The sequence below is a fragment of the Xiphophorus couchianus genome, chromosome 8 (assembly GCF_001444195.1).
Source record: "Xiphophorus couchianus chromosome 8, X_couchianus-1.0, whole genome shotgun sequence".
Taxonomy (NCBI): Eukaryota; Metazoa; Chordata; class Actinopteri; order Cyprinodontiformes; family Poeciliidae; genus Xiphophorus; species Xiphophorus couchianus.
In genome coordinates, this window is record NC_040235.1 from 18,656,688 (window position 1) to 18,672,098 (window position 15,411).

At 35.8% G+C, this 15,411-nt stretch overlaps 1 protein-coding gene across 1 annotated transcript; it reads right to left on the reverse strand.

Annotated features, from left to right (window-relative positions):
* Positions 1-75: 75 nt before the first annotated feature.
* On the reverse strand, positions 76-10,590 carry lman1 (lectin, mannose-binding, 1). The gene is made up of 13 exons (XM_028026156.1): positions 10,328-10,590; positions 9,001-9,155; positions 6,991-7,098; positions 6,605-6,666; positions 6,174-6,273; positions 5,946-6,069; positions 5,588-5,646; positions 5,336-5,468; positions 5,017-5,204; positions 4,535-4,611; positions 963-1,125; positions 684-808; positions 76-603 (listed from the first exon to the last, which is right to left on the reverse strand). The coding sequence occupies exons 1-13, from the start codon at positions 10,524-10,526 to the stop codon at positions 567-569; spliced, it is 1,530 nt and encodes a 509-aa protein (XP_027881957.1). The 5' UTR covers positions 10,527-10,590; the 3' UTR covers positions 76-566.
* Between the last annotated feature and the right edge of the window lie 4,821 nt (positions 10,591-15,411).

The following is a 15,411-nucleotide window of genomic DNA, read 5'->3' on the forward strand; positions in this document are numbered from 1 at the left end:
ATCTCATTAGAGCATTATTTAGTGTAGATTAGTCATGTTCAAATTGGCATTTTATAAAGAAAAAGACACAGTGGCTGGTTTTTAACGGTTTATGTAAATTGTTCAGGCAGATTCAGATATTTTTTTTAAAGTTAACCAGAAGAGAAAAACTGAAATGGATCCTTGATGTATGGGGTCACAAAAAATCTGTAGCATTTTATACAAAAATACACACAATGTACACTTTTAGACACAGGTTGTCGTTCTCTTGTTTTTTTTAAACTGTTGGTTAAATTTTATGAAGTGAGCCCAAGGCAGACCCCAGATTTCAGAAAAACAAAATTGAAAGCTCTGACTGAACAGAAATACTGAAAGGACCATGTTGCATCATGCTGAAAAGTCTCACACTGTCACTCACACACAATTGGCTGATCAAATAAAAAATGTTCTAATAATTAAAACAAAGTCTTATTCCACAAAAGCAGTTTCCACATACAATAACTTACAATCTGAAAATGATTGAACAAAAAAAAAAAAAAAAATCTGACATTTACTCGTGCATACTGTTGTTCTAGAAACCAACGTCATCAAAAGAACTTCTTGGCTGCTGCTTCCTGTTGACTTCTGCAATTAGGACAGAAACCAATGGGTGTTTTTAAAAGTCATATGGACATGTTTGACAAATCAATACCAGAGTTACTCACTTGTACATGATGTAGCAGAAGAATAAGATCGTCTGGATGACAACAAATATTGCAAAATGAACCGTGGACAAGCAGGAAGGCATGGGAGGCAGCTCAGGGCACTTTACAACCTTATCTCCTGGATTCTGCAAGTAAAAAAAAGATGAATTTACTATGGAACTGTCATCGCAAGCCATTGATATTATGAAATAAACTCAGTAATGTGCACACGCAACACAACCCTTGTAGACTATTTCTTAACCCAGAGCTGCTTCAGAATTTCAAAGCCTTAAGAAATACCTGAACGTTACGCTGCACCAGGTGCTCCACGTCTCTTTTCACTGTGTGAAGATTCTCTTTGATATCGTTGAAGTGTTGAATGGTCTCGTATGTCCCCACTCCGCCTGCATTACCCTGGTGCTGGACTGAACCGATCTGCTTCAGAGACTCATGGAAGGAGCTTCTGTAGACAAGGAAAAAAAAGCGACAGACATTATAGAGATGCTGAGCTGCTAGGTTAAGCCATCTAAGTGTCTCTCAAAGGACTGAAAGAGTCCAAGCAAAAGGAGGCTTGGTGAGACGTGAATATGCTGTGTGGTTTTGTTTAATTTCAGGAAAAAAAAACGTCTACAATTAATCCTTTAATCCCCATTCACTCCTTACATATTCTCAAAGTTCAAAAACAGAAAATTACCATCTGATAAAAGAGGTCATGATTGCCAAATTAATCCCCTCATAAAATATGTTCTTACAACAGATTACAAGCAAAGAGGGTTAAGAAACAGAGCAGAAACTATCTGGATTATCTCTAATGTATAACAGGCCAGCCATGATACTGGACATCAAATTAAAATGTGAATTTTTCAAGGCCAAAGCAAGAAAAATAAATATTTTATCAATTGTTTATTATTCACTAGATTGGCTTACAGTGATTTGTTTTTACAATTTAAAAAGTAGAATAAATTGTTAAAGAATATATGAAACAGTATTGGTCAAGGAAATTCTCAGTATTTCAATATTGCTTTAAATGAGGTTCTTATAATTGTTCATCTTAATGCAAAGTTGTCCACGGTTTAACAAGAAAATGGAAAAAATGCTTAAATTCCCACATTAGTTTTAACATAAATGTGTATAATGATAGGAAAAAAAAATACACCTGTAACTTAAAGGTTTTCTGACAAATTTTACATTTAGTTCTGCCAACGACAGCCTTTATATGATTCTTACCACCCATAATATGACACAGAACAATGATTATCAATGCATATAACCACAATTCCTCGCTGATTGAAAAAGAGGCTGTAAATCTGCACTTTCACATTCAATTTCCTCCGTATATCAAGTTTAAATAGAGTACAGCATTCTTAGAAAAAAATCTAAGCCTGGATCACATTTCTCGGCAAATTGTCGTTTCTTACACTTGATTACGAACATGGAGAAAGCAATAAGTTTCCCTTATCATCTTAAAACACGTCTAAGGCGATTACGAAGGAAAAAGTGCGTTGACAAATCAACAGAATTTCCAGCGGCGTAAGTAGGAAGGCCCTGGGGGAGGATTGCTGCGACAAAATCAATTTGAGGGGAAACCATGTTTTGCTTGTGTATGACAGATGTATTTAAAGACCACTAATCTGATAAGGACAAAACAGTGCTAAGATGTGGCCTTTTCTTGCTGAGCCACATGGCCGAGGTCTGAGACAGGGATGACATATAAACAAAATCTAATTTGTGTCACCATAAATGGGGAAAAAAAAAAGCACACTTAAGAAAGTAAATGAGCATTTATTAAACCCTGCATATAATCTTCATCTCCTACGACTGACCCATTTAGGAGCAGAAAGCCCTCTTTGTGATCAGACTTCATCTCTAAATATACAAACTGTGTTTAAATGACAGAGCAGGATAAACTGAGAACTTAATCTACAAAGTAATACAGATCAGCCGCTCATATTAGCACATTAGAGGGGGGCAGCTGCAGCCTTTTGCCAGTGTCTGAACTTATTTATCCTAAAGAATACTAATACAGTCCCTCTGCTTAGGTTAAAATGGAAGGCTTGAAAATATTTAATGTTTGTTGTCTTATCTATTTGATACTGATTTATGTAAAAAGCATGTGAGGTCACATTTAGAACATAAATAAATCAGAGTCAAGCCGTGTGCAAGTTATTCAAGTTATTATTATATTGAGTTATTATTCATATCATAATTTTATATAATTTTTTTTCTGATTCATTCTTTATGCAGATCATGCATAAAGATGAACAAAAAACACTTGGCGAGGTTTGCTCTTCACAAAGAAATGTCGTTTAACAATTCTTTATAAATGCCATTGTTATGTCAATCTTCATGATGCATAAAAAGATGGATACATTTTATACACTAACCCAAAAGTTGCTTTTATAAAATAGTTCATATCACGTCTAAAATAAAAGGTAATGTAAAAATGTAATTATAATAAAAAATAAACACCACAATAAGATTTATTTTTCCTATCCTATATATTTATATCTGCATCTATACGAATGGAAAATGGGAAGGGGTATGTTGGAATTTGTTGTATTATTAACTCAAGTTAAAAAGCAAAATAAAATGCAAAAGGGGTACAAATAGTTTGATTTAACTTTTAAAAAATAAAATAATTATGGAAAATTTTACTAAAAATGTAGACTAGTCAGAGTCTTTACCTCTTTCATCGACACTGTGAAAATTATGCTAACAAATAATAATGAAAACATACCATAAATTTCTCAGGCGTAGTGGTTAAAAGCTTAAAAATTCAAGGTAATACAACCCACGATAGTTGAAACAAATCATTTCTTTATAATCTGTGAAGCAGAAAGCAAAGCCATACATTATCTAACACTGGGATTGATAAGGTATATGCATACATTTTATTAATCTGCTGCAACAAAATCCTAACATCATCAGCTCATATGCTCTTAACAGCTAAAATGACTATGTGTATACTCAAGCAGTTTTACTTACTGTAAACTGAAATCATCCCGTCTTTTTGAGGTTTTGCCATGATGGGCAGAATGATGAAATCTCTTAAGCTGTATTATCGTAGGATCAAATTCTGTATAGTTTCTTATTTTCAATTGGAAACCATTTCAGGTTAAAAAGCAATAATAAAAAAATAAGGAGATTACAGCTAAATATTACTACATTTATCATGCCGTAAATATTTTTATTTTAATCCAAGTAGTTTTTTTGAAATTTCAAATGCTGTAATTTAATTAGTCATATTACTTGCTAATCATTGATTAGCAAATCACTAATTATATATCTGAGCAAATAAAAATCATATGTGGCGTTCCTCAAGGCTCCACACTTGGGCCGCTTTAATTCAACTTAACAGCCAAATTTGGATTATACTACAACGTCTCTTACAATACAATAACATAAAACTTAATATTTCTGTCACCACTTGACACCACAGTCACTGAGGCGAAGGTGGTAGGAGTTCATCCTACATCTGGTGGGTTGCTGATTACAAAAAACAAACCAGCATTCATTCAATTCCTCCATAAAATGATATGAGTAATATATATAAAAAAGACATGAACATAAGTGGAAGATGTGTGATGATTATCCTCAATCTGCGAGTGGCAGCCAAGTACATTGAGAGAGCAGCAGAGACTCATAAGGTGGTGGTGGAGAAGGATGGGCGACTGAAAGAAGCTGTTACAGCAGCTGGATTATCAGGCTGGCCAGCACCTGTGATTTTACAGCCATGCTGAGATTAAATATGATTTAGGAGATTTATTCAGCAGGATTTCCCTTGTTTTTCTTGGGTATCATGGATGTGTTTTTATTTTCGTTGCAAAAAACAACAACTTTTTAAAAATAAGTACTTTAGTGCTGGTGCTCACCTCAGTTCGTTCAGGTTTCTGAGAAGCTCCTGCTGCGTGGAGATAACGGAGCTGAGCTGTTGACTCGCAGAATCGAGCTGAGAGAGAAATACAGATTAATTCTCTGAGGGATAAATACTCTTGTATTAATGTTTGACAAAACAGTTGACTAAACATCATAGTGTTTACAGTGTAGCGCAAAATTATTCATATCTCTGGCACATTTAGCTATTCAATTATTTTCATTCAACCAAGAAGTTTGTTTCAGATATGAAATCAGAGATGCATTTCTCAAAAAAGAATAAAAAAACTGTAAAACAAGTAAAATAATTTTTCTTTTTATTTCCACTTGAAAATAATTGAGACCCTTCTCAATAATAACGGAGCAATCATTAAGCGAATAAATTGAAAAACTCAGCAGTTTACCGTTAGCTGGCTTTTTCCAACCTAAACATACTGAAGTAAGTCAAATATATAGTTAATAACACAGAAAACTGGCTCACCTGTCCTGACCCGGTACTTGTCCCCTTCTTGGAAATCTCGTCTGTGATAACTGAAACATATCTACGCTGCTCATCCAGAATCATAGCGAGCTGCCGGTTGATCTGCTTAATTTCCAGATGGATCCGGTTCTGGCCCTCAAACACCTGACGAATCTCGCGGTCATTCACACTTTCGTACAAATCGTCGACTGAAACGCACACAAACGACCAACAAGAGTCAAAGGTAAATCACTAAAGTTTTTCTACATGCACTGAGAACTCTATGCTTGTTCTGGTTTTATATTTGAAATATAACTTTCAAATATGTTAGAAAACTAACTTGGCTCTCCTTGGACATTTGGGTGATCCTTTTGAAACTCTTCCTTCTTTTTATCAAGCTCTTGCTGAAAGTTCTGAAATTCCTCTTGGTACTTGTCTTTCTCCTCTTTAGGAATCTCAGAGTCAACGGAGGGCTTCAGTGAAAATCACATGCAAAAGAAAAACAAAAAGAAAAAAAGAAACAGTGGGATTGGTAATGTGGTAAATGACAACTGGAAAACAAGTAGTAAAAAATAAACAGAAATGGGATTACCGGTTGTTGGCCTGGTTCAGTGAGTCTGAATAACAAGAATGACAAAACATCGTGGTCGTCTGATGGAGGTAAAAAAATAATTAGGAAGATCACAATTATAATAAAGTACATATTTAGTAATATATATATATATATATATGTATATATATATATAAAATATACAGTATAAACAACAATTTTTGTAAATTAGCTGAAATCTTAATTTAAAGTACAGAAATAAAAAAAAACTGTTTAAAATAAGATTTGTGATAAACTGAAAAGTAAAGAAAAGGTTATATAAGCACAGCATACGATTTGAATAATAATAAAAAAAAAGGTACAGGTATTTCGGGCAGGGATTCAGGGAACAGAGTAGTACCTGCTAAACCACCAGTGGCAGCTGAGATGCCAAAGAAGCCTTCAGTCGGAATAACCATGTTTTCAACCTTTGTGCAGAACTCATAGTCCTCTTTGTCTGGAGTGAATCCATTGTTGATCAAAACCTAAGGAGGAAGATAAAAAAATATCAAGCAATTTGGTAGAAAATAGTCTTTAATATTCAGACATTCACAGCTTTAAAATGTTTGATTCCTGTTCTTTCTCCTACCGTCAGGGTCTTCCTGTAGTACGTTATTTTGGCTCTGATCGGATACGGTTTGTTTCGGAAGTCTCTCAGACACGTTCCAAGGGCCTGTGTGGTGCCATCACTGCAAGAAAACAAAATTTAAACAATTAAAAACCAAACACAGAAATGCTACACAAATGGGGTTTTTTTTTATGATTAGGAACAGTCCGATACAAACTTTATAAGATAAGTGACTAACATTAATGTTTTCGTAAACACTGTTGACTCCAAGACAAACTGGAATGGCACAGAAAAAGTGATTAAAAAGCTTTCACTTGCCCAAGGCAGATTAGAAAAGATAGAGGATTATTTACTTTCAAGCAAACATAATCATATTTTCTAATCTTCTTTAAGTTGCTGAATTTTGAGTTGGTGATGTCACCCGAGGGAAGCAAGAAGAAATGTTTACTTACTTTTGGTGGTCGTAAACAAGGTTGCCATTGTTCCCGACGACGAGTATGGCCGGGTTATTTTTCTAAGATTGCGAAGCAAAAATAGAGAAAACATGTTAATCCTTTTGTGATCTGATGAGCAAAAGTGGCTTAGTTTGTAGGTAATCTTATTTACAACATATATTCTATACCTGCTCACTAACAATAAATATTTTTTTAAAAACTATTTTTCGAAGTAGTTTTACATTCTCTACAGACAGCCCCAAATTTAATGAATATATATATAAGGAATAATATCTCTTCTTTTACAGAGACAATTTGATCAACCTTATTCCACCTAAAAAAAAATCCTCAAGTTTCACATGTTAATCGTGAATTATTATTGGAAGTATAAAGATGACATAAACCTTTCCATCGTTGTCAAACGAGTCAAAGAAGACTCCGATTCCGTTCCACGTGTCAGCAGCACCGTACACTGGGCCGTCGAGGCCTTGCTCGCCGGTGAACCACATTGCCTGTTGGAAGAAAAACAAAGTAAGAAGTTAAATTTGTAGTTATTTAATCTTGCTCAAGGCAAATCGACAACAGGAGCACTTTATTTAGACAAGTCCTTTGATTTGATGTCAACTGTGGGAACTTGTATAGATAAGTCTGTGCTCTTCCAAATCTTGTCTCAGTTCATAAACATAGACCTCAGATAATAACAGTCTAGTGACTGGGAAAAACAATCAAATGCATTATTTTTATCTTAAAGTTTTATTGAGACAGGTGTTTCTGGCCAAGGTCTGACATTTTACATTAAAAACTTTATTGTTCTTCTGTAATGACTTGACCACCATATAAGTGAGCCTGGACACATGAAAATTAAAAAGTTTACATTTATTAGAGTCCACTGCAACATGAATATTAGGACAAAGATAAAGTTATGATTTACAGTGTAACTCTTGACTAATCAACTGTATTTGACACAGCTTGACCAAAATTAGACTGGAGAGACATCTAAAGGATGATTAGGTGAAACAGGATAAACTATTTATTCACCTTCCCAGTGAACAGGAGAAAGCACTTTGCATGCACCAATTTAAAAATAGAGTATGCAGAGTATGTCTCAGCATTTCCTTCTAACTTACTGCTAGCTAGTGAAAATACTCTTTCTCAAAAATACTTTTGGGGAAAAAGAAGTTCATCTTTGCTCCTCTATCAGCTGTGAGTTGTGCAGTTGAACAATGTCTGAAGTAATTTATTTGTTCAAGTTGTTTCATGTAATCATTAAACACCATGACTCTTCCGTTTCTATGGGGATGACACACCTTTGAAAACCAGAATCACAAGTTTAAAGCACATAACAGCTATGTTATGTGCTTTTCTAGCACCTAGAAAAGCTGGTGCTAGACTAGAAACTGTCTAGGTGCTAGACAGTTTCTAGCACCTAGAAACAGGTTCCCTTCATGCAGTATATCACCGCTATCCTTAAAACCTTGGACACTGATACAGCAAAGTCTCTACCTACAGTCAAGTCACATCTAAAAACTTGTTCAATACATACATCAGCATTACAAGTGTTTCAATCTAAAAGCTGAATTTTGACCTGTCTACCTCATGTTAGAGGGTGAATCTTCTGCAGTTCTGTTCGACAGTTTCTTACCCAACTGTCGTGTTGGGTAAGAAAACAAATGAATGCAGAAGGAAAAAAAACAAAACATGATGCTACTGCACATTGGAAAGGTTGGAGGCCACATCTAGAGACTCTTGGATGACTTAATGAATCAGAGGTTTTTAGAAACATATTTAGCTAAAGAGCGATGATGAGTGAAATTGTCCATAGCTCACATAATACACACACCTGCAGTGTCTGCAGGTAAAGATAGCCAAGAACAACATTTTAATATCAATGCAGTAGCTTAAAATCATACTTAAAAACAAAGGAAAATCCAAAATGTAACTAGAGCACATTTATGGTGCCACCCCTGGAAGTAATGCAATATTACAACATCCTCCTAGTGCATTCTAAAGGGGTACAGAGAGATGCAGCCTACTTCTTTTTCTGTCCTGGTTTCTGACTTCTACTCTCTACTCTTCAGGCTTTCTGTAGGTCTGGAAACTGAGCTCTTCATGGAAAAACATTGATTTTGTGTCTGGTAAAACATCTTTGTTGCTGAAGTGATATGACAACCCATTTTAGGTTTACCAGATTTTTATTTACACTGCCTGGAACAGGAAGTCTGGTTTGAGATGACTAATTTTTTTACACTTCCAGTAACTCACTGATCTTTTGAATCAAATTCTGATTAATTAAGATTATTGTTTAGGACTTTGCACCATAATAGATGCATTCCAACCTGGAAAAAGAAAATCACCACAATCTTCCCATGGAATAAACTCGGCTGCCTTGTCTGCAAAGAATTAAAACTGCTTACCAAACCATCCGCTCCCATCCTGCCTCTTCCTGATACTCTGAAGGTCACCTCAGCCTCCCAGTTCTCAAAGTTGACTTTATTTTTTGTCCACACAGAGCCCCTTTGACTCCTGAGGGATGGGGTAATGCGCACCTGGTCTGCACTTGGAATAGCATCTGAAATCACAACAAGAGAAAGTGAGTGTTGAAATGTAGATAATGTGCTTTGTAAGTAACAGTTTTGCAGGCAGTGGTGTACCACAAGGCTCACAACTGGGGTTCCTCCTAATCATAATCCACCCTCACGGCAATGTTTTCAGAAAATATTGTATTAATTTCCATTGTGATACCCAGGTTTATGTTTTCATGAATACAAAAATTCTACACTCCAAATTTCCATCTCTTCTTTATTACCGTAATTCTTTTTTTTTACTTCACAAACTCCTTATAAACTTCAACTGATCCCAAGCATTGCTGGCTATATCTCCAGGTTCCCTTCATGCAGTATATCACCGCTATCCTTAAAACCTTGGACACTGATACAGCAAAGTCTCTACCTACAGTCAAGTCACATCTAAAAACCTGTTCAATACATACATCAGCATTACAAGTGTTTCAATCTAAAAGCTGAATTTTGACCTGTCTACCTCATGTTAGAGGGTGAATCTTCTGCAGTTCTGTTTGCAAACTAGCTTGTGTCATTTGCCACTGTGACTCGACCCTTGGAGTTAGGACACAAGTTGAGTTTGTACTTTGCAAATGTTACAGACATTTTTTACAACTGAAAAGATGATGTAAGACTTAAGAGGATGAATCGATAAGGCATTACTATTTAAAAGTCTAGCTTTATATAAAATTAACTCGTAGTCTTTAGAATCTAAATAGTAAATGTAATGTTTTAAACTAAAATGATGACAATACGTTCATTTATGTTTTTACCCTTAAGTAGAGCTGGCTTATTGGAAAGGAAGTGTGACCCCCCTGCAGTTCATTTCAGCAACTGGACAACTCAGTGTGTTGCTATTTTCCCAGACAGGAAAGGAAAATAGCAGCTTTTCCTGTCTGCATACGCTGTGGCATCAGCCAGGTCCTTTGACAAATATTAAACAATTACCAGCGATTCATCGGGTTATGGATAGGAAGCTAGTGTGCTATGGATTCATTCAAGCATTTTTTTTTTTTTGGTGCAGGTTGAGAGCAAAGCAGCATCGCCTTGAACACCGCGAGCGGAAACCGATGCAAGCAAGACAAGTCTCGGTTGTCATCCTTTCCTTGCCAGGGTCCACTCTTAAGGAAACATCCTCCTTATCAGTTTGTTCTGTGATGTTGACAGCTGGATACAAACTTACTTCCACTGTGAATCCAAAACGGGATACCGCCGTCGGACTGAGACAGGTGCGGTCCTTTGAAGCTGTACTTGTACTCAAAGCGGCGGTGAGGAGGCTCCTCCGGAGTCGAACCTTCTACAGCAACGTCTGTGAGGTTGCGGTGAAACACTAACGCTGCGAGAAAACTTAACGTGAACACTCGAGCGTTGGACACCGCCATGTTTCTGTCTCACTGCTGACGTAGCGCTCAGTCAGACAGCATGACGGGATGCCTGTAAGGCCAACAGGGCGTTTTCTCATTGGTCGGTTTTCGGCTCCTTTTTTCTGGTTTCTTCTCCCTCCTTCCAGTCTCGTTCTCTGTACCTCTGTACGACTCAGCGGTGGGAATTCGGTTCTCTTTTCTGAGATTCAAATCATTTGGCTCAGTTTTAGCAAAAAAAAAAAAAGAACCGGTGTTCCGACTGTCGGTCAGTGCTTCGAGTCTAAAACTTCTACCGTCATGTTTACCAACCGAAAACTAATAGAAGTTTATTCATAAATTGCTTATTTAAAAATGTACAATAAAGTTTTGTAAAATAAATTTTTCTTTGTCCTTGATTATTTTTTCTGCAAATATACAGTACAGACCAAAAGTTTGGACACACCTTTCTAATTCAATGGGTTTTCTTTATTTTCATGACTATTTATAAGGCAAGAAATCCCACTTATTAACCTGACAGGGCTCACCTATGAAGTGAAAACCATTTCAGGTGACTAGCTCTTGAAGCTCATCAAGAAAATGTAGAGTGTGCAAAGCAGTAATCACAGCAAAAGGTTGCTACTTTGAAGAAACTAGAATATAAGGGGTATTTTCAGTTGTTTTACACTTTTTTGTTTAGTGCATATTTCCACATGTGTTATTCATAGTTTTGATGCTTTCAGTGTGAATCTACAATGTCAATAGTCTTGAAAATAAAGGAAACTCATTGAATTAAAAGGTGTTTCCAAACTTTTGGTCTGTACTGTAAGTCAACAGATTTTAATTAAATGTCCAGCTTAAATTTAATTTAAATGTAAATCGTGAACTTCTTGTCGTTTTGATGTTTCTTTACTAAATAAAGTTTATTTATTGGTCAGAATCCAGAGCTGCGCAGATCATTACCAACTTCAACTGTGATCTCTACAGAAACAGACACTCGGCCTTCAGCAAAACCACCAGTCAGATCCACGTTTCTGTCGAAAAATCTTATAGTTTCAACCATATTTATTATCTTTCAAGTCCCTTACTTAACTATGAACCATTTACATACAAAAATTGTAAAATTACAAAATAAAAACAGAATTTTCCTCCACTTTTCAATTTTCTCTAATGTGTTTTGAAAAAAAAAAATAATTAAAATAGCAGTAAAGCTGAACTGATAATGTGCAGTGGTTGCATAAAACAACATAGTGATCAAATTATGCATTAACATGCAAGACAACAGTTCATTTTGGCTTCACCACCTAGGAACTTTCTGTCAGCTGTGGGCTGTTATCCTGAATTATGTCACAGCGTCATGGCAGCACAGTACTTCCCATTCATGAAGGGGGAAAAAATCATAACAGTCCATTGAACAACACAGAATAAGTAAGCAAAGAGCTTATTTATTATATTTTTATACCATCATAAACCACAAATAGTGTTAAACGTACATTTTCTGTGTGTAACTTGTTTCACATATTTTCTACATTATACTAAAACAATATTGGGTTTAATTCTCTTACATGCTCAGTCTTTAGTCTAAGACCGTTCAGGACGCCCCCTTGTGGATTTGAATAATTCATTCACTCCTTTCAGAGCCTGAGATTTATTGCTGGTGTGTTTTTCAGAGAAGAAAACATCTAAAACGCATTATTTTAGAGCACAGTATACTATCATGTAACAGAAGTATGTTTTCTGATTGCTGAATTAAAGATTTCTGAATTAAAAGCTCCCGTTCCATCAATTTACAATTTACATAAATTGTAAATTGGTTGTAAATTCTGTCAAATATTTCATGAAGTAGTAAAACTTCAAAAAACATATGTGGCTAAAACAGGATAAAATTGAACCAATTATCCAGTCTTTTACTTTTAGGTATACAGGCAATCAGTCTTGATTAAAGGAGTAAACAACACATCTCAGGTTTTCAGAGAGTTTGTTACAGAGCTAATGGCATTCAAAGTCTATGTGGAGCGTCGGACGTGTTAGACGTGTTATACGTGTTGGACGCGCTCCACGCGCCTCCACATATACACTTTGAATGTAAACCAGATGCGTCTGACGCTCAAAACGCGTCTGGTGTGAACGCACCATAAAGAGCAGTGAACCTTAATGGTGTCTCCACTTGTTTAGTTCTAGTCCAGGGAACTCTGAATAAAAAGATCTGTATTGTAGGGGTGACTACATGGTTACTCCCTGACATTAGGTCAAAGGTCAAGGTACAATATAGTAACTATATTGTACAGTGTACCAGCACACAATACAGTAAGATACTGGGAAATAAATCATACAAAGTATTGATAAAATCCTTTACTCACTGCTAATTACTGTTAGCAAAATATAAAAATATTATTAAACACAGAAACAAAAGCTTTCTGGTGGAACTCAACTCTTTTCATCCACTCGAGTGAACAAATTCATTGAAAAAGTTTGATTGCAACTAGCAATTCCCTTGCATGGCAGGTTTTGCTAAGACAGGGCTGCATTCTGAAACTATGTTAGCGATGAAACACACCAATGTTTTTTCCATGGAGAACACTCTCCTTCATGTTTTGGATGTTTCAACATAACTGACTCAAACAGAACCACTTTATGAAACGTGGAAGTCGTTTGTTCCTCTTGAAACTGGCACCTTGTCATGGGGATGTTTGCAGGATAATTTGCTTTGTAAAGGTAAAGGGTAGAAAGCTTTGCTTTCTCACTTCAGCAAGATTAAAAGTCCCATGTGACTAATTAATACATGTTTTTAAAGAGGCTGCAATTCTGGGTCTCAAAATGATGTTATGTTGACAGAAATATGAAAACGTCTAGTTTTATTGATTACCAAAATGGGGCTGTGCAACAGAAGGACAAAGAAAATGATATATCAGTAGGAGCTATGAAACTAGTTCGTAACATAAAGCTTAATTTATTGTTGATTTTCTGGAATTCCCTCATGATCAGAATTATGCAGGCAGGATCCAAAATTTACGTACAGTTGTCTAATAGTGTGTCGCAGAGAAAACTTCACATTTCTTGAGGCAGGAATTAACATTAGCCTGTTAATTCCTGCACCATTAACAGGCTTATGGAATAATTCTGGTAGTCTATCTTACCACTCTTCTTTGTCACAATTGGTGAAATATATTTAAATTGGAATTATTTCTTGCACAGACCCAGATATAAACTTTGTTCACAAATGTTTTACAAGAGTTCAGGTCGAAGACCAGAAGACCAGAAGCTTAAGGTTAACTTGCTTACTCAATTCTAGAACAAGGTTTGATGCTTATTGTTACTTTTAAACCTTATTTGTTGAGTTGAGACAAAATTAGAAAAATAGGAAGTACTTTTTTCTTCTTTATAATCCAAAACCACGGTGTGTAATGTGCCAAGAAAACTACTCCCAGCAAGATACTATTACCATGCTTGACTGCTACCAGTTGTACTCATCAGCTCAAAAGCCATGACTCCTACATACTCCCCACAGAAGGCCTTTGGTTTGACCATGAGTGGAAGGTATCAATTTTAAACAAGGAGCTTGTTTCTCATTCCAGAGTCTTTCACTATGTGGTAATCTAAAATTGGCAGCATAATTCAATCAATCAATCAATCAATCAATCAATCAACTTTATTGTCAATTCCTCTTACATGTCCAGACATACAAGGGAATCGAAATGACGTTTCTCACTATCCCACAGTGATACAAGACAGGGCGTTACTAACATTGAGTAACAATAAAAGACACAGTCTAAGTAAAATTATCCTAAACAATTAATAAATAGATGTACAATAACTAGACATATAGCGTAAAAAGTTTTACAACTGAGAATGTATATGTATGTATATAAGTATATGGAGATATACAGATAAAAAAAAAGTGGCAGAAGTGCAGAGTTTAAATGCCAAATTTGCCCTCTATGTTAGGAGGAAGGGCAGTTGTGCAAGGTTCTAGGTTTCTTCTTCTTTGATAAATGATAGTAACACCAGTATTTCAGCATTTTCTGCCTTTTAAACAACCCAAACATTTTTTTTCCCGGACAGTTTGGGGGAGATAATTGCACCCTTTTCTGGAGAACAGGTGGAAACTTCTCACCTGGAGTTTGCAACAGGAGATTATAAGGCTGGTACATAAACAAACAAATAAATAAATAAAGGCCTGAGTTGCATTTAATTTCAAAAGGCATTTCTCTGAGAATTTCTATGTTATGCCTTTAAATAATTGTAAATGTTTAGTAAAACAACATGACACAATTTCTGTATCTAAAGAGGGCATTTTTCTAAAATTGTTGGAACATAAAAAATCAATCTCTGTAAAGTAATACTGTAAATTCAGGATAATCTGATAAAGCTAGCATTTAGGTGGGTAGCAATTTATTGTCTGTAATCAAGTAATAACTTAATAACTTATTCCACAACAACACATTTGTCATGCATGCAGACGTGAATTCATAACGTCCAAAAAGTGCTATTTTTCTCTGATATTTTGTAATGTTCAGCCTGGGGACAATTAAACTTGTTCCTTTTGCATATTGGCTAAGTTTTGTGTCTTGTGCAGGCGTGCTCCTCCTTTTTATCCTTGTTCACGCTTAGTTAACAGGATGATTAAAATCCCACAGTGTCAAAAAACATGGCAACATTTTTATAGGAAATTTCTTTAAACCAGACAGAGAACAGCCCTCTCTGATCTGTGACTCCACACTATTTAGAGTTGCAACAGCAGAGTTATGGTCCCCTCTAAGTTGTACTTCCTCATTGGAACAACAGGGAGTAGCTGATCAGTTCCTGAGGGAACAGGTGCAACAGAGAGGTCCAACTGGCCGAGTCAAAAACAGTGGGGATGAACCCAAAATGTAAATGGCAGCTTTCTGTTGTTTAGAAGCTCAGAAAGTGTCTGATCCAGCATGAA

Excerpts from the sequence above, each read along its gene's own strand:
- lman1 (XM_028026156.1), bottom strand. The coding sequence starts at position 10,526 with ATGGCGGTGTCCAACGCTCGAGTGTTCACGTTAAGTTTTCTCGCAGCG. Across the intron at positions 6,667-6,990 it reads CGTTTGACAACGATGGAAAG|AAAAATAACCCGGCCATACT; the intron begins GTTTATGTCATC and ends TCGCAATCTTAG. Across the intron at positions 809-962 it reads TGGTGCAGCGTAACGTTCAG|AATCCAGGAGATAAGGTTGT; the intron begins GTATTTCTTAAG and ends TTTTACTTGCAG.